The sequence below is a fragment of the Serinus canaria genome, chromosome 2, assembly GCF_022539315.1.
Source record: "Serinus canaria isolate serCan28SL12 chromosome 2, serCan2020, whole genome shotgun sequence".
Lineage (NCBI taxonomy): Eukaryota > Metazoa > Chordata > Aves > Passeriformes > Fringillidae > Serinus > Serinus canaria.
In genome coordinates this window covers 18548043-18568493 of record NC_066315.1, presented here as the reverse complement: position 1 = coordinate 18568493, position 20451 = coordinate 18548043, and the positions used below count along the sequence as shown (strand labels likewise).

General features: G+C 35.7%; 1 protein-coding gene across 2 annotated transcripts in view; it reads right to left on the bottom strand.

Moving 5' to 3' along the window:
• Window positions 1–20451, bottom strand: part of DNAJC1 (DnaJ heat shock protein family (Hsp40) member C1) — a 111770-nt gene that overhangs the window by 66842 nt on the left and 24477 nt on the right. For both annotated transcript variants that reach the window (XM_018909341.3, XM_030230722.2), the window contains exons 2-3: window positions 3547–3648; window positions 2761–2807 (exon numbers count right to left, since the gene is read on the bottom strand). In XM_018909341.3, coding sequence (XP_018764886.1) covers window positions 2761–2807; window positions 3547–3648 — 149 coding nt within the window. The remainder of the gene's footprint in view (window positions 1–2760; window positions 2808–3546; window positions 3649–20451) is intronic.

The window sequence follows — 20451 nt, the reverse complement described above, 5'->3', positions numbered from 1 at the left end:
CTAATTACAATTAACCAAAGTGCATAAAATTATTTTTCATGAACTAAGATAATCAAAGGCTAATAAAACTTATCACTGTCAAATTGATTTACCAACAAATGCCCTAAAGGTAAGCATATGGCAGGAAATGCACCGATTTCTACACACCCTAAAGATAAAATTTTCTGTAGAATTTCACACTGGAGTATGTATACAAAACACAAAATATTGTGTTCTGCTGCATGTATGTTTAATTTAATGTTAAAAAGTGCTACATTAAATGATGCTGCGTGTATGTTTATTGTCAGAATATTTGAATGTTTTGATCATATTTCACTCAAGAGTGCGTAGGAGAGAAGTCCTAACATGGTAGTATTACCATATTATGTAGTACTACTAATGATACTGGTATGCTTCACGAGCAACTATATAACTTCCTCAAAAAAGAAAACCATGTTTTAAAGCCCAGTCATATCACTGTCAGTAGAGTAACTGTAATATTTTAAGAAAAGCTTCTGCCATCAGATAAAGTAAAAATTCACTGATAAATAAGAAAACACAAAGGCTTTAGAAAAATAATTACATGTAGCTGGCCAACAGATCTGCCTTTTTAAAACGCTGTTTCTGTACTCACACAAACGAACAACACCTCTGACATTCACCGAGAATGACATTCATGGAGAAGGGGTTTTATTGTTTCAAAATGAGTTCATCACTCTCTCGTACACCGCAGGACCTTATTCCTGCTCTTGCTGGCTTCACTCTCTGTACACACACCAGGAATGATTACACCACTTTTGAGAGGAACAGTAAGAGCCAGGTACAGCTGACTTCACTGCACAGAAGCAGAAGCCTGCAGCTCGCTCTTCTCTCAGTGGTACAAACCCCTGCTCCAAACCATTCACGTGCTGGGAAGGGATTCCCACTCAACTGCCAGCAAAAGGCTGCAGTGGTTTCTGCCCAGTTCAGGGGCACTGAGTCAGCTTTGAGCCTATTCCACTATGTCCATCGCCTCACACAATTCAAAGCCAAATATCAACATTTAAAGTAGGAAGATTCCAAAAAGTAGTAACCCCCACCCTTTCCTTTGCTGTACAGCTGCAAGTAAGGCTCGAGTTACCTTACAACAGAACCAATATAACAGGGAGAGCAGCTCCTATCACACTTACTGAAGACTTGTATTAGAAACGTGCTACAACAACGCCTTACAGGCCACTCTCCATTTACGAGCTCAGCTGAGAGATGATCATGACACTGTGCAATAAACCTGATCAATACAGGGCTTTTCAAAGCAATGAGAACATATAGCTCTGCTCTACAGGTTATTTCTAAACTCTGCATATTTTTTCCAGAAAATTCTCCGAAAGTAAACACTGTTTAATCCACCACAATTCTATTAACTCAACTATAAAATCACTATCAACCATACATCCACATTGTGCAAGAAAAATATGACATTGTCTATGTACAAAATAAATTAGTGACAATTAAATTAATCTAAAAAAGAACAATCTGCTGCTGCTGCTGCTTTAACTTCTCATTTAATGACTGATGCACTAATTAACAATATTTGAGTAAGTTAGTCACCTTTGTAATGTATGCAAGGCTTAAGCCACAGTTTTTGCAAGCTACTCCATCACAGTTTCGTGCAAAAAGTTTCTATTACAGCTGCAAGGAAATTCCTACAAGTTCCATGATGGAACTAAGTTTCAGAGAAACAACACTCTAAAGTGCATGCAAACAATGCTACTAACAGAAAGGTTGGGAAGATCTGGGGGATAACTCACTTTAAGTGGCCTGAAATCATTTAGCTAACATTTTTTAAACTTTTGTTAAGTGTAACTTCAGAATTAAATTCTCTTTATAAGGATGAAATAAAAAACCTCACAAATTTCCAAAAGTGCTTCTATGAAGTTCATTTTCATGACACTTGAAAAGGGGATTATCAAAAAAGTAGATAATCTGTACTATAAACCTTGGACTCCTGCCAAGACATCTACAAAGCCAAAATCCCTTCAAGAAACATCACATAAAACCCCGTTTAAAGACTTGTAAGCTGAAAGACGATCTACTAAAACACCAACCAAAAGCAAAAGTCTTTCAGTGTCTCAGTTTTTCTGATAATCATTGGTTGAAATTCCTATTTGTTTAAAAACAGAAAAAGAAAGTTCAAAATAATCTTTCAGAAAGCAAATTAGCCCCAGGTTTCCAGTTCTTTATCCTACCCTTCAAGTACTGCTGGAACTGCTCCTGAACCAGCAAGGACAACTAGGATTTATTTAAAAAATATTAAAAAGATTCCACTATTAGAGATAATACATCTGAAAGAAAAAAAACCCCTATGAACTATGCAACAGAAAACAATGCTGAAAACAACATACAACAGAAATAATCCCTAAATATCATATAAAAAGCCTTTTATTGATACAGGGAGGTATTACTGACAATTGAGTAAATGACCAATATTTTTTAATCACAGTTTTTAAGAATTGACAACTAAGCAAAAAAGCTGACATAGTTGTTAAGTATTTTTTAAAATTGCTTGAAATAACAGCTAGCTTTCAAAGTTCTTTCAAGTGCTAATTTTAAAGGAGAAAAAACAATGTGTCATGCAAAAACACCACTTTGCTATTTAAGCCATACACAATCTTTTATTAAACAATTACATAGATTTTACTAACTGAAATTATGCAAAAGAATAATCTGAAGTGTTACAACTAAGAGCTTGAATATAGCACTGGTATGAATGCTTTATTTAAAAACCTGTGCAATTTAACTCACCTTTGCCTCCTTTCTTCATCCTTTAAAACCTCATAGATGGCCACCAACTAAAACAAACAAAAAAAACACCAAAAAAGAAAATACAGAAAGATTTTACTTTATGACTGAATTTATACATTTTGAACAGCAGTATCATTTTGACATGTGCCAACAAATTACCTTAGCTAGTTTTTACTTTTCCCTACACCACTAAGTAGCAAACCCAGTGTGCAAAAGAAACAGTAATATATTCATATACAAATGTCATCAGACACAAACAAGAAATTCTTATACAAGACTTTCTTCCTGTCCTCACATCTGTCAAACTGAGTATTGTCTCAGGTAGATATCCCTTATTTCATCCTGAAGTTCTTAATAAAATCAAGTAAGCTGAGTTCAGCCCGAGGTACATTTTTAAAGGTAGAGCTAATTACAAAGTCATGTTATTTCACTCTATTAATATTCAAAAATAACTAAAATGAATTCTTTTCATTAAATTATGCCTATCTAGGACTTGTGTTGAGAACTGATCAGAAATTCTCTCCACTTCTTTTGGAAATGCAAGACATATTTACCTCCTAAGAGTGTAAGCATTATGTGCAAATTATTTTTAATATGCAGGTAAATATGAAATACAAGTTATTAAACAAAAATGTGTCCTTGGTTTTAGTCTAGCTACATCAGCAAAAATGTAATTCAATGTTTAACTTATTAATTTCAAAGGTGTACCATTGTCCTTACTAAAACAACATCGACATAAAAATTCTATTTTCCCCTAAAAGTTTTATTGCCACACATTTTACTTACTTGCCTAAACTGTATTTCTGCATTTTCATCTTTATTCTTGTCTGGGTGTAGAATTAGAGAAAGCTTTCGATATGCTTTCCGAATGTCTGCAGATGAAGCATCCTGAAAAAGAGGAAAACAAAGCAAATTGTGAGAAATCAATTCCCTGAACTTTTTGAAGATCTGTAGACAGCCAACCAAGTGTAGGAACTAAGGCAATGTAATTTGAGACATCTAACAACCAAACCTGCAACCAGCCCAGCCTAAATGACTTAACAGCCATTCAGTCCAATTCATCTTTCATCTTAACTCCTTTCATTACCATACATCCATTACAACGACATTTGCCAATACTTGCAAACACTTGCTTGCTTAAAACCTAGCCCAGGCCCCTTCTACACCATTTAAAAGTTCAACTGAAAACTGAAAATTATTGCATCTGCATATCTTCAAGACAGACATAATTTCAGCAAATTATCATGCTCAATTTCCCAAACTCAGGACTTGCTAGGAACTCTTCCCTTATTAATATTTACATGCAATTCACTCCTAATAGGACTTCCATTCAACTTCAGCTTCACCACGTCTAAAGAATTGTATTTTTCTAAAGTAGCTTCAAATTGCAGTCTTGGAGCTATACTGTAGCACTGACATCAGTCTCTACCTTAACCATTATAAGAATTGCACACATTTTGGGAGAAAAAATAAAATTAAACACAAAACGATGTACCAACTAAGCTGCACAAATGCAAATTTCTGAATAATGACTGCTATTTAGTACATGCTGCAAAGATATCCAGAAATGAAGATATCAAGAGTTGTATTCTATGTCATATAGGTATAATCCTCACCAGAACATACACAAAGCACAACATTTAAACAGAACTACTTGCATTTTGCTTCTAACATGTCCAAGGCAACACTTTAGAAATCAATTGCTTATATGACAATTTTTATTTCTTGATTTTATATATACTATTCCTAAGTATATTCTCTCTCATAAAATTGCAGTGTAAGCAGGGATTAAAAACCCAGACCTGAATTAGCAATAGAACAGACTGAAATAATATCACAATTAATGCAATGCTGTAATTAGTCTGCTAGGCTTTTTGTTATATATCATTACTTTAATTTTGGTTTTATAACATAAGCCTATTAAAATGCTGTGTACAAGTTTGGGCCCAGAGTGAATAATAGAAAAAGGCTGAACAAGGGGAAGGAGAAAAGCAGGGGAAAATGCAGAATTCGTGGAAATACAGCATGGAAACTATCTTTAAGGAAGTTCGTATTTTCCCCTAATAAAAGACCGAAGTTTCCGTAGTCTCTTCTCTGTCAAAGGAAAATGTTTTTACTACTGAAAGAAGACTTCTCCTGAAAATACCACACATCCATTTTTAAATTTTTCCATTTTCAACAGCTACTTCTAAGTCACGTGCACACCAAAGGAGAATTCCTCTGCTCAAACAGCAACTTGCTTCCAGCTTGATTACTGCCAATGAGTTGTTTCATATTGACACTTTGATAGAAATATTTCATTCAATACTTCTTTGGAGAAGTGAGGGTATAAGTCACTACTTTCCTTCTGGTGAGCATCAGTTTCATAGGTTTATTTTTAACTCTTAACTAAGGGGAAGGAAGACACAGTGACTAAATATCTATTCTAAAATCAAAGAAATATTAAATCCTTGAGATGTGGACTTAGTAGAATTACTTGAAATACATGTGAAAATGAGATGTAAAAAATTCTTTTAAAAATTAGGGATTGAGACTATGATAACCTTGACAAATGAGTACCTCTAGATTTGTATTTTGGATAAACTACAACTTATTCCTTCTCTACCACACATTTAGATGTGCTGGGTATTATTTTTGGAGCACTCATGATTAACAACTCATGATTATGTTTTGTCGGTTAAAAACCTAATAAAACATGTTAAAAGCTGTTATGCAATATTCTTCCAATTACTTCAAACAACAAACAAGCAAAAAAGAAGTTACAGTGTTTTCAGTTTTATCTGAAGAATTTAAACTTTAGTTTTATTTGGGAGAAGCAGGATTGTTTGGGTGAGAGATCAAGACAAATGGTATTTTATCGGTTCAATGCTTAAGCAAAGCAAAAGATCCCAAGACAACTCTGAAATTATAAGGTTGCTTAAATATTTAGGTTGTTCCACCTTGAGAAGTTGAAATAAATGTATAAACTTATAAACTTACAAAACCAGATTGTTCATCTTACCAGAAATAATGTAGAGATTGTTTTGTTTCCCCACATTCACCAGCCCGGTCAGTGACTTCATAAACAACATGGGCTTGTCTTCAAACAAAATATAATTATTTAAACACTAGTATAGCATATAAAAAACCAGGAAATAGTTTACTGGCCATGGTTTTATCTAAACCATGAAAGTGATCTTTATCAACTTATCAGCTTATTGTAATTAAGCCTCTAAAAGGTTGAAGAGCGTATTATAATATCAACAAATAATTAAATAACAGGATATTATCGTCAATTATTTCATTACAACTGGCACATATTAATTTCTAAAGCAGCAAGTCTGCCTGCTAACCCATTCTCCACAATACCCCAAACACACATAGAGGACCACTGTATACTCCAAACATTTTGCCAATTAATGCTATCTATAGGTACTGTTAGGCCTCTTCAGGCAGTGTTCCAGATTCTCTAGGACCTGCACTGAACAAAAGTCATTGGTTTCTGAGAAAAGGCTCATCTCTACAGAACTTCCTACCAGTGTATGACTCAAAATAATCTATAAAGAATGATTCTTTCCAACCAATAAAGAAACACCTCCCACATTGATATCAGCTGCTCTAAGAGACCTGACTGCTGGCCACCTTCAGCAACATTTCCATAAAAGCTAAGGCTTTTAAACACAGAGTTAAGAGTTGGTGTTTTCTGCAGACAAAGACATTATTTTGCATAGAGACTAGAGAAAGCCATACCCACACTATGGTTTTGCTTGTTTAAAAGAAACAACACATTAGGTTATATCTAATCTATCTTAATTATATCTAAGGAGGGAAATGTAAAACCTGTATAGGCATCTCAGTTAATAGCAGCAGGAGCTGGTAATGTTACAGACAACAATTCTGCTGCTGATTCACTGATTTCTCCAACACTGCTTGAGGTTTGCAAGTTTTGCCACCAATTGCTGCAGATAAGCCTGTCACACTATCATCCTCAGGTGGATACAAACATCATAAGTATCACCTTATTTCCCCTTGCAAAGCACTATTGTCCCATTATACTTCCAAGGTTGAACATCTCTTTGTTTTGTGCTAGAATTGGTTCTCAAATACAAAACTGCACGTCTGTACTTAGGTAGGCCATAGTCTGGCTTCTTATGCATGGAAATATGCAAGTATTCATTTTTTTAATGCCCAACACTTCATCAAACAGAGTGTCCATGTGCCTAGTTACACGACCTCTAGGCAGAACTTAAAAGTTAAATCTTGTACATTTTTAAAATAATCCCTTATATTTCAAACCAGTATTTTAGCATAGAAACAAAATTAACATTTAAATAAATCAACAGAATGTCAAAAGTTCAACACACTTCTTAAGGTTCTCTGTTGGACTTTCACATTGTCTAAAGGGCAATCCATGTCAGATTCAAAGAGTGGAACAGAAGAAGAAACATTCTTCTCCCCGTTTATGATGTACTTTTGGCAGCTTGTTGAATTCTGACAATGAAAAACACATTACTGAATTTCATTTTACTCAGCATCACGTCCATATTCTCTAATATTACCAAGGAAAGTTCTCTCATACTACAAATACATAAGTAGGAACACAGAAAGGAATTTCTCACAACAAAAAATAAATAAAATACACAAATGCACATTTGCTTTCCATTCTTTTAAAATTAAATTCCTGCTCAAGATGCACGAAGTTTTAAATCTGGTCTCCTCCTCTGCCTATACAAATTCGGAGTCCCACAGAGTTCATGTCCACCTTTACAATAAATCAAACAACTGGTGTAGTACACAGTACAAGCATATTACTCCACTGCCTTTCATTCCTAATGTAACTATGATTACTAATGAAGCTAAAAAATAGCCTCATTGTGTTCCCAAGACAATTCTTGGTGAACACATAACATATCAGATATTGCCATAGGCAAACAGTGATTAGGTCAAGGGGAAAAAATAATCAATGTCTACATAGTTTTCACTTACCAACATACACAATTCAAAACCTAAATTGTTCCCTTGAGTGCAATGCAGTTATACAGCAAGACTTAGTTACTCACAATTTAGCAACTGCTTCTAACGCAGTAAATGTGCTCAATTCATCTTGGGTTTTAAATATGTCTGCCAATGTCTTCAAATAGGTGGCAGTATCTTTATTAGCAATGGAAGGCACATGGTCCCGGAACCAACTATGCAGATAGAAATCACATTTCTATTCACTTGCAGTTTGTCCAATCACTAGTTAATGGGTGAAAGGAAAATGACATCAGTATATCTATTTCAGTGCAGTGCTGCTGAACGACTGTGTAGAATTTTCCACAACCATGTTACTGAAGCTATATGGCAAAAAGTGACAACTGTATAGAGCACCAGCAGACCGTATTTCAAGTCTGAACTTGTTAGTAACATCAGTGCAGGCAAGCTTTCATGAGGCCTTTTTCAGCCTCCCCAAACTATAAATCTATGAAACTTTTGCATTTGGATTTTCTAATTTAATTTTTTTTTAATTCTAGAGCAATTAAAATGTACTGGGTTTCTTTGATAGAAATATTTCATTCAATACTTCTTTGGAGAAGAGAGGATATAAGTCACTACTTTCCTTCTGGTGAGCATCAGTCACAGAAGCTGAAGCAGAATAGTAGGAAACAAAGTAAGCTTTGTAAATTTACAATCCCCTGTTTTTCTACTATGATTTCAAACTGCAGGGTGTACAGCCTGTCCCACAAAACTCACAAACAAGCAGGCAAAGATAACTGGACAGAAGCTACCACCGTCTATTAAAAGTTGTGTCAACACTGCTACTATCTATTTGTTTGTCTTCATGTGAAGTCCACAGAAAATGAATATCCCTAGTGTCAGAGAACAAACAAACGTGACTGTAGGTCAACGACTAAATATCCACTGTCCTCATTCCTTAAGCAGCATCAAGGAACTCCGGGTGATTGCCTCCTTAGTGCCTCATTATCATATGGAGACAGAACAGTGACAGCTGTGACCACACAACCCCTCGCAAGGTAAATCTAAGGATGGAAACCATATAGCTAAGACCCTTTTTCCTTATTCTTTACCCCCTCTTTGGTTTAGCACAGGCTGACACAGACCCTCAATACCACTCCCAGATTTACTTCACACATACTCACTGCAACCTGGTCCTAATTTAAGCTCCCGTGACCAGATTAGTTCCAAGAAGTACACCTGAATTTGCCAAGTCTACATGTGGAAAAACATTTATGAGGGAAATAGAATCTTGTAGAAAATTCCAGAGGTGGGAAGGACCTGCTGGCAATCCTGAAGAATATAACTCTAGGAAAGGAAAACAAGTGTCTCCCAGAAGACTAAGCATTATCTGTGAACTTTCATAGTTAATAGATACCAGCTGAGTTTTGACTTAAATTTCTTGTTGCATAACCTTTGTTCAATTACCCTTTATTTTTACAGAACTTCTTTCTAAGACACTCATCTTTTCCAAGGATGTAAAATGAGTTAAACTCATATTTGCTGCTTGTCTACAGATGAATACTCGGAGCATACGCAGGGAGGAGGAGAGATGTGCTCTGCTGCAAACCCAGCCATGTGTCTCACAACATTCCGTTGATTTAAACTGAATGACAGCACAGCAGGGAAATACATAGGAACTAAAAATAATGCTAAAAAGGTGTTTTAATGCTTTTTTATGCTGCTAAGTTTTAAAGCAATTCATGAAATGAAAATGAATACAAACCGGCACAATGTATTCCTGTAAGCTTCTGATAACTGGCACAATCCCTTCACTGGCATGTTTGTTTCCAGGGGAGTGTGTAAATGAAAGAAGACTCTGTTTTCAGCCTAGCATGCCAAATGAATGAAAATTCTGCTGCCTCATGCTTGAGAAACCAAAAAAAGTGCCCTCCTCAGCATATGGGCACAATTATATGGGTTTAGGTTTTATTCACCAACTTGAACAACAGTATTTAGATATAATTTTTTCTTCCTTTCAACTATTTCACCTTCTGCATTTTTTCAGAAACTGATTATTTAGGATAGACTTTGTCTCTGAGATGCAGAGAACACTCATCAACTCTCAACAGCTTTAGAATTACTCTTCAAATTCACAATGGATAGAGGCTACCAAACAACAACTGAGGAAAACTCAAGCCAACATTGACTAATAAAAAATTCTTCCTACTGCTGTATTTTATTTCCATTTCATTTTCTATTCTGATAGTTCAAAAGGAAGGAATTAGTAGATATTCTTTACTTATTTCATATGCTCTTCCAGGAACACTATTACATATTTATTTTTATTCTAATATATTACATTTATTGTTTACATAGTTACATGCATTACATAATTTATAATATAGATAGCTGTATATATTTATATATACATGTGTGCATATTCCTTTATAGGCTAAAGAAAGTTGTTTCTAGTGAGTTCTCCTAAAAATCTGCCTATTACATCTGAGATTTCCAGCCTACAGCTTTCACATAAAAACATTACCTACAAAATTCCTGATCCTGCAACATTTTCAGAGGAACTAAGTTGCTACAAAGAAAGACTCCTGCTTTTGCAGGCCAGGTTGGCAGGGAAAGCAAAATGTGGTGTCTCCTGCAGTGCATTTCATGCTCAATGCCTTTGCTCTCAGATAGCACAGCCCCTTGATTGACAAGAGGTGACACTATACCCAAGGACAGCTGCATGCAGTCCACATTCACCACTGTGGAGCATGAGCAAAGATTTTAGGGTGTTGTATCTGACAAATTCCAACCCTTCCCATGATGTAATACCAAAAATATGCTGCTATTTGACTGTTTATATAGTCCTCTTGCTACATTTCTGCTCAGAACGTTTCCAGCTTCTTTTCTTAGGGTAAGGAATTAAAGAAAACTAGAAAATCATCAAGGCTACATCCATACTACACCTTTACCTCTTCCTCCTTTTGCTACTCCTGTTCCCATTACACCCTTCCACCACAACTGACCCATACACTCTGACACACCTAGACATCTTTTCAAAAAACACTTCCCTGATTTCAGTTCAAGGGTAATTTTTTGGAGGGAGATTTCTAACAACTACGGACTAAGGTCGTAACGAAAACTAAATACCAATTAAAAAAATAAATAATAACCCCCCCCCCCCAAAATTGTTTCAGCTTCTAATTACTGAATTCCTGTGTAACCTAAACAGTTACTGTCACTTCTGTGTCTACAACTTCAGTTGCTAAAACTTTTCATATTTTTGTAAGGTGTTTATTACCCTCCTTCTGATGGCAAAAAAATTAAGAAAGACAATTTGAGGGACAGGATATAGGAGGTATGACTGAAAACATAAAGCCATACAAGAAGCAAACAGAGCACAATTATCTTCAGCACAGAAGTTTTCAAAAATACACCCATTATCTTATGCATCAACAATTATAATGTGAATAATCCCCACAGGCATTAATTTCTAGAATAAACATTAACTATTTATTAGCAACTTATTCAGCTTATCAGCAGTGAAGGACACCATTTTATATGCCCATACACCCAGATACATCCATCATATATATTTTCACATATATACACATACTAGTTTAAAAAAAAGGTTTAAACAACCTTACGTCCCCAGCAGTACTTAATGTTTATACAACGCTCTGATTTATACTCATAATTATTACTCAACTCTGTTGCTCAATGAAACATTTTAAGAACACATTTAAATAAATTTTGAAAGAATAGTGTACGTTTTTGCACACTGACTTTAGTAATGTTTTAAATGTGCAACCCTATTTTAAACAAATGACAAAAACATGGGTATCATAAAGCTTCTCTTGCAAGCACAAAACAAAATGGAAAGAAAAGAAAAATAAATCATACCTTAAATATTTAAAGGCTCTAACAGTCAAAAAGGAAAAGGTGTATCAAACAGGTTTTTATGAAGCCTGTGTCCCAAGCCCACAGTCAGTATTTTAGCTGGCAGGTTTAGGTGACAGAACGATGATTAATCAGGTAGTTAACACTGACCTGAAAAACCTACATGATGCAGTCAAAGAGAACTAGAGTTTTAAACTATCTGGACAAATCGGAGAACTGCTGTAAATAAATATATTATTTCTTGAATGAAAAACTAATGGTCTACATCTGGACAGGATTCATCAACTACAAAAACATAGGATAGAAAAAAGCAGTTAGGCAGAAATGATCAGTAAATCACAAGCTGAGTGTGAGTCAGAGGCATGATACTGCCTTTCTGTGCCGCACAGCACTGTGACACGAGCAGTATGGCAACAAGCAGCCGTGCCATGTCACGCAGCAATTGTAAGACCTCAGCAGATTGCTGCATCCAGTTCAAACAATACAATTAAAGACAGCCAGGAACATGTTCAGATGATAAACAAAGAAATCTTACTAATAAGAGGTCTAGAAGAATAGAACAGTGACTTGTTCAGAGAAACCAAAGGAACAAGAGTGACTTAGGCTTACAGAAAAGGCAGCTGACACAAGGAAATTACATATTTAAATATGCAAAAGGTAGCTTTAAAGGAAAACTTTAATTATTGCTTTGTCTGATCTACCCGAGGCTAAGCACTATCAGTCAGCTGGCAGCACAGGAAGATTCAAGTCAGGTACCAGGAAAACATCCCACAAGCAACACTAGAATATCACTGGAACAGACTGCTGAAGTCTCCTTTACAAGCAAGTCTTACATACATTTATCAGGCGGGACTTCGATTTAACCAGCTCTGTCACAGCAGGGTACAGTAGGTCACTAACAGTCTTATATTTTAGAATTTAAATACCCTTTTGATGATCAATTTAATAATTACTCTGAAAATATTCCAACTGGATTTACTGCATCTGTTTATGTAGTTTAAAAGGTCCTAGCTGAAAGACAATATTCTTGTCACAGTGAAGATGACAGATGTTCATGCCGGAAGAGTCCATGAAATTGTCACAGAACCTAAAAGGGCTTCGAAAGGAGTGGCAAATAAAAAGGGGCGGCAGGAAACACTTCTTAGCTATGAAAACCCATGGGACCCCACTCCATGATTTGCACCACTAGGCATTAGGCTTATTTGTCCTGTTACACAGCAGCTGCTCCAAACTAAGAAAGTCATCCCGTAGCAGATGAGCACAAGTAAGGCATCCATATAATTTGAGTTTAGAATACTCTTCCATCCATTACCAGCTTTAACCTTGAAAGATGGTAATACAGAACAGATATGATAAGCAAGATTCCTTGACAATGTCAGATGAAAATAAGTACTAAGAGAACAACAAAAACAAGCAGAAATTTCTACAAGTAAAACTTAAAAAAAAATTAATTGTTCTTTTAAAAATGTTCTGTATCTGGTTTATTATAAATACATTCTTAAATGCTGCAACAAAAACACATAAATTAGGATAGGGTAGAGATGCTGTAGTAAACCACATCCATGCAGAGCAGGCATAATTTATTCATTTAAGACAGAAAGAAGGAGCACTTCTCTCCAAATCCTATATACATGATATATGTTTACAATATATATATATTTCACTTAATACATTTCATATTTGCTTCCATCCTACTTTTCCTATAATACTGAAGGGCTCATTTTGTAGAAGCAACGTTATTTCTCTGAGGTTAAGGATACTTAGAAATAGCTCTGTCCACTGAGCTTGAGCTGTGAGATCTAGTTGTACCTGAGTCCACAGTCTTTCATCTGTTTGTTTATCCTCCTAGAGTCTGAAAGAAGACATGAAGAAACTACTGAGATCAAGTAGTTTTTCATCTCATAGCTGCAAAACCCACATTGATCAGTTTTAATAAATTCTTAGCACCTTTTTCCAGAAAATAACCACTGTTAAATGAAAAAAACAGAAAATTCCACCTCATGTATGAGGTGGTTAAATTTTTCATGAATAAAACCATATTAGGGGAATGTCACTCACCTACCACAAGGCAAAATTGTTTCACTATTTATTTTTGGAATATAAAACAGTAAATGTCTACAAATCCTGAGCTATGGGCCATTCATTTAAGAGTTAGACTTGATCCTTGATGTTCCCTTCCAACTCAGAATATTCTGTGATCTTAAATCATCAAATGTAAGCAGTCATAAGGTAAAATAATTTTTCTTTTTTTTAACTTCAAACCCAGTTGATCAGAAGCAGCAAAACACTGCATATTTTTAATCAAAGATGCTTCATTACACTATGTTAAGGTAACTTAGAGATTATACAGGATACTAACCTCTGAAAGCCATAAAATACATTTCTAAAAAGGTATTAATTTAGTCAAAATTATTTCTGTGGGTATTTTTCTCAAAAATATTGTTTTAAATAGCTAGGTTTATAAAGAATTATCAGCAGCATTTCTCAAATTCTTTCCTTCTTTATTCAGAATACTTTCTACTCAGCTAGTTACGATTTAGCCCTACCCGTCATGTAGGAGAGTCATATAATGATCCCTTTATACTCATTAACTACCATTTTAATGAGCTATTACTACCTCGGGACTCAGAAGACCTCAGGGAGGTTGTAACATGCCACTACCTATATAGTAATTCACTGCTGAGTTAGTACATAGCCTCCTTGAAAGAATATAGGAATGCCCTCCATCACTGTCTTTAGTTCAGATGCCAGCATCAGCAAAATTTTTGCATGTAAGACACATCCCATCCTAAAACTTCAAAAGCATCTCAGTTAAACTCCAATAAGCTTAACAGTAGCCCACCACGTTGCTCAATGTTTTCATCCTCCTAACAAAAGGAGCCAAAATCATGAGCATTATCTGAACACTTCAGCTCACAGTTTGATGGCAGAAAATATTGCAAATCTGATCAAGGGCCAGGATAGGAGGAAGGGGAAACTACCATCACAAAAGGCTATTGGCAAAATCTGCCAGAATCTCTGAGTCATAAATTAGGCAGCTGATAGATAAAGAAATCAAGTTCAGCATTAGAAACCATCCATTAAAATTCACACAGAAAATTAATTTTTAAGCAACTGAAGCCTAAATAATGTTAAAATTTAAAAATTGTGGACATATGTGAAAAGCCACATAAATGCAACAACTTACGATGGGACTGACTTGAAGACAGCCTTTCCCATTCGGTAGCAATTTTGTATGGAAAACTGGTATTATGGTCTCTAAAAATGCTTATCTGACATTATTTCTAGATAAAATGAGCCAAATAATCCTTAAGGAAGATAATTACCTCTCAAGATTTATGGCAGCTGTGGGCAGATACTGTTACACACAGTGACACACTGATCCCTGAATTGCCCTCTGTGTTTTTGAAATCAAAATGTTTTAACTGAATCATGCAGGTCCAAGCAAGGGGCAGAAAGATCCCTTCCCTGCTTTTCATAAAGCCACTCCCTGCAAGCAGTTATTGCTCTTCTCTTCCAGTACTTTGGAGGCATTTTTGCATCAGGGAAGGAGAGGGGTAATTCATGCTGATTCATAAACTGCCTCCTCTTTTGGTCTGCAAGAGCTGAACCAGACACTGAAACACAGATAAGCGACAGAGCACAGGTCTGCACAGGAAGAGAAGCAGAGAAGACGAGCGAAGGAAACGCTTCTGATCTGCTTCAAGCGTTCTTCAGTCAGTTAAGTGCAACACCCAACAGCCTCACCACTACAAAAGGCAGTGGGTATCAACCACATGTACATGCCTGTTTCTCTCCTTATGCACAAAAATAATTCAGCAAAATAAGCCTTTTGTGCCAATAAGCTAGATGGTTCATCACCACCCTCAGAGCACTGAGAAAGGCACAGTAACAGCCCATACTCAATACTCACCCTAAAGTCATGACTGAAACAGACTGGGAAATGCTCTCTGCTACCTGAGAGAAAAGCAAGTAAAGAAGTTAATGTAAGGTCAGTTTTTCAGCCACTGATATTCACAGGTAGCAGCTGTATGGATTGTTCTTGCCTCCCTTCATGTGTCCTCTACCCATAGAGACCTGTCCTCAAGTCACAAAAGCAGAGTTGAAACTGATATAGTAAAGAAATCTCTTGCTTCCTCCATTTCCATTTTAATTTCCCTACCATCATAAGCAGAAGTAACAGATAAGAGGAATTTTCTTCTGACACCTGTATTTCAAGGGTACCTCCTCACACTGGAAGGATTACAGAGCAGAAAAGAGAGCCAACTGCAGGACCTACAAAGTTGGGTGAGCAGAGCTGGTAGCAAGACAAACACTGCAGAAGTCAAAAAAAGAAAAAATAAAGAGGAAAAGTATGCCTGTTTCTACGCCTGTGGAAAAGAAGAATCAGCAGTTGAGTGAGCAGCAATAAAAACTTGGCACAGGTTACATGCCATTAACTGTGCTACCAGAAATCTGTTTCAGCCAACTGACTGCAGAAGATAGTGGCTACTACCAATTCATTACTTGCCTCTCAACATGGGATTACAGGATTATCAGCATCAAAGATAACAGTGAAAGTTGGGAGATAAAACTGTGGTCCTGCTACCTCAAGTAAAAACACTGGGAAATGTAGACTATTTCAAATGCATAAGATAAGATTTAAATGAAGCAAGGATAAATCTTAACATGGGTTCTCATCCAAGTTTTCAAGTTATGAAGTCAAGACTAAAAGGAAAATCATCATACAAAATATAAATAGTAGGTAACTTTTCACACAGTGGGAGAGGAAAGGACAGCTACTACACAGAAATAAGCATTCTTTTACTGACAATCCTGCAAGTAACAATAATATGCCAAAACTGCGTTTCCCTCTGCATCATAATCCCAGCCAAGGAATCTAATCCATGGAGAGTTTTTTCCCAACAGATGCAATTTCTTCTTCTCATAACTTGTCTTTTTGAAAGGAAGAAAGCCCAAACACAAAACAGTGGTAGCAGAAATACTGCAAAACTAGCTCTGCAAATATCTGTCCCAGTAAGAACCACTGGACAACATAACAGAAATATTTACTTCAAAGTGAAGAAACCAGGAAGAAGGAAGAAAGTACAAAAATTAATGTGTTTCCTCATCTAGCTCCCCTCTTTCAATCAGTACCACACAAACCCTGAGCCAACTTTAAGCAGATGCCAGCAGTAGAAGCTGAATACCCTGTGGCAATGTCAACAAAGAGCAAACAGACCAAAAGGATAAAAATATTTGGTCAAATTCTGATTTTGTTCTTTGAACCAAGAGAAAGGATGAAACTCTGTAAGTAGCAAGAGAATGTATGGTTAAGAAAATGATGAGATTGCCAAAAGATAAGAGGTTAATTTGAATTTAATTCCATCTAAAATGTAAACTTACCATTTAAAAATTAGTAGATAACAGAAATATGATAAAGATAATACATGCTACAAACAACAATGAATATTCCAAACAAGCAAAGGGGATTTGGGAAGAACTCCGTGATTCCCTGAAAAGGAACTACAATCTGTCGTTACTCCTGCCACTCTGCCTTTATGCCACATGCAGAAGATGACTGCTTACTCAGCGAGCAGCTATTCAGGATTTTTCTCCACGCATTTATTCATGTGTGGCCTCATCTGCTCGTGGCTGCATGCTGTTCAAACATGTTTGGAAGCTGTGGCTATTTGTTTTGAAGCCCATCTTGATGGCATCAGAGTTCATCAATATTATTCACCACTGTAGTCCCTTAAGAGACAAGTGGACCTTACTTACCTTTTTTAATATATGGTAAAATGAGGCACAGATTAAGCTAAAATCATCAGTAATCTCAGGCACTAATTTTATCTCAGATATGATTTTTCCAATTGCTTGGTATCAAACAACATTTCATACATTCAGGGCACAGACTTTAATCGACTTCAGCTGCAGCTGCAAACCCTCAGCATTTCTGCATATAAGGCCCTAGTACCTCAAATTATGCAACCAGAATTGCAGAGCACTCAAATCAATTAGTCACCACTTGGGAAAAGTTTCGTTTAAACGACTTGCCAAGCATCACATAGGAATTCTGTGGCAGAGAGAGGAACAGAATTCAATCCTCAAGGGCACTTTTCGTCTGACTAGCTTACCCATGAAACCATTTCCCCTCGCAATCTTCTCCCCCACTCTCTACATACCCTCAACATCTACAGGTTAAACAGTTTTTACAGACAACAGTCTCTTTCAATACATAAGCCTGAAGCTGCACTGGGGCCAGATCTCTCCCTGAGCCTGAATAAGTAAAGACCCTGTAGAATATAATGTAGTGAATTAAAAATCATCACAATGAACAAGCACAAAGAAACCAAATTAAGATTTGAAACATTCTGAAAACTGACATTCCCTTATTTTAGAGTATGGAGCTCCAGAAATTTGTTCCTAGTCTTTTAAAAGTGATATTAAGGTACGTGGCTGCAGTACAAAAAGACAGAGAAACAAGCAGATTCGGAAAGGAATAAAAATTTGCATAGCCAATGCAGACCTGCTTTATAATACTAACTCACAAGCAGTGTTTTCCCCCCTCCCTTTAAACAAACCCCAGCTCTCTGAAGCATCATTTTGATTCTAACAGGCTCCACTAAACTGTGGAATAATCTGGCTAGTTAACAAATTGCCTATTTCAAATTACAGATCTTAACACAAATAGAACATTAAATGGATTTTTCCTTAGAAGTCTAACATTTCTGTGAGATGTGCAGTAGTACTGGTGTCTTCACAGACACAAAATATCAGTGTAAAAGGGTTTGGAGAAATTGGTAAAGCAAGTGCATCAATTAGGAAAGGAAAGGAGACTGCATGTATTTAAAGCAGATGAGCCTGGGTGCACACCGACAGGTCTGAAACAGTGTCCATGCAGCTGATGATTCTCTTACAGGAAAATGTACTTTTTGTCTCAAAAGACCCAGAAGTATTTACCAAGCACTTTCTGCAAGGCTGATGTATTTTTATCATCTATGACAAAGCAGTCCAAGTCCCAGCACCTTCCAAAATCTCTCAAGTATAATGAAAGTAATGAGATTCTAAAAATAATGGCAGCCACATGAGAAAGTGGTAAAGTGCTTTAATTACTAATTCTCTTATGGTACAAAAAAGTTCTTCCTTAATAATTCAACAGAAGTTCCCTACATGAGAGTGTACTCAGAAAAACAAATGGAGAGGTCTACTTTTAGAACACAAATAACCACAACAATTTTTAAACCAAATTATTTGGAATCTAACTGAAATATAATTTGTGAGGCACATTTTCAGAAGTTATAAATAATACAGAACAGTTTTACTTATGTGAATGGCGTTGTTAGCATTTATCAATACAAGACATACTTGCAATACTTTATATGGCTTCTATCTCTATTTATCACATTAAATGTAAAACATCTGACTGAGAGTTGAAAAGCTTTATATACCCTGGAAGACAAATTCCATTAAGCTGAATAAACATGACTAATCCAAACCTTTCCTTAAAAAAGCCCCAGGACTCTAAGTATTGTAGTAATATTTTTTGATACAATATTTCATGTATTTTATATTTGATGTAGTTTCCCTGCACTATATAAAAGAATAACTTAAACAACAGAACCATACTATTCCCACACGGGGCAATCCAAACTTGCATGCAATTAAACCAACATTGTTTTAAATACTGAAATTCCAGCTACACAATTTTCAGGAATATTAGGACTCATGCACGTACTTACATGGGAGTCAAATGCTCTTGCTGCCTAAATACTGATGGAATTACGCTCCCAAACTGACAAGCATGCTAAACTTTAATTCGATAATATTTACAGATCTCCAGTCAGACTCATATCTATAAACTGAAAAATTTTGCTTTCTTTATGAAATGAGTCTACAGAAATCTATAGCTGGGTCTGAAATATAAGTGAATATTGAATAAGGGCAAACAAACAGAAACCTTGCTGTTCACCACATAAATAAATTGCAACAGAAGTTCAAATTCTGAAAGGCTCTCTTATGGCAAAATAAAACAAAGAATTAATTATATGAGCAATTTTCAATCCTTCATATTTATTCTTTTCTCACTAAACACTTCAATAAATGTTAATCATTACACAGTTTTCTATAACCAGTTTTATAATTTTTTCTATTATTCTACAATTATAACAAAGAATTGTTAATATAAATTAGAATTGTTTATAAGGTCTCTTCATTGAAGGGAAACTTCTGATTATTTTCAGTAATTCAGTAGCTTTGAATAGTCAATCTCCTCTATTAAAAAGCAAGTAAATGTGAAAATGAATTTCACAATAGTCTTCAGTTCTGGTAAAGCATTTTTATTTATAAATTACAAAGTTAAATATTGCCTACATAAAGGGAATTAATTCTTTGTTCAAAATACACGTCAGAGTAAACATAGCAATATTCAAGGCTTTTAACTCCAGATACTGGCCTGTAATTTGTTCCATTTTATGCCTTTTCCAAGAACTGACTTGTTCCTTCTGCCCACACAGGAAGTGACCGTTTGGGATTTGCTCAGCAGTCAAGGATAAATAAAAATGCCATCAACAAACCTCAAAGTTTTAATGATAAAGTTAATATAAAGATATAACTAAAAGACAGTTTCAGGGCAAAAATTATCCCAAGTGTTAGCACAGTAACAGAAAAAGGCCAGAGGATTTTTAAAAGATCAATATGAATTTGCTGACTTCCACAGAGATAAAACCTAGAAATTGAGACCTTTACTATTATTGGCAACTCTTTAACAGATAAGGAGAAATAAAAGTAACACATTGCTTCTGGGGAATTGCTACTACTGCACTGATTAATATAGAAACTATTTAGCACAAACTAGTTACCCTCTAGGAAGCACGAGAGTTGCATTATACTCACAGC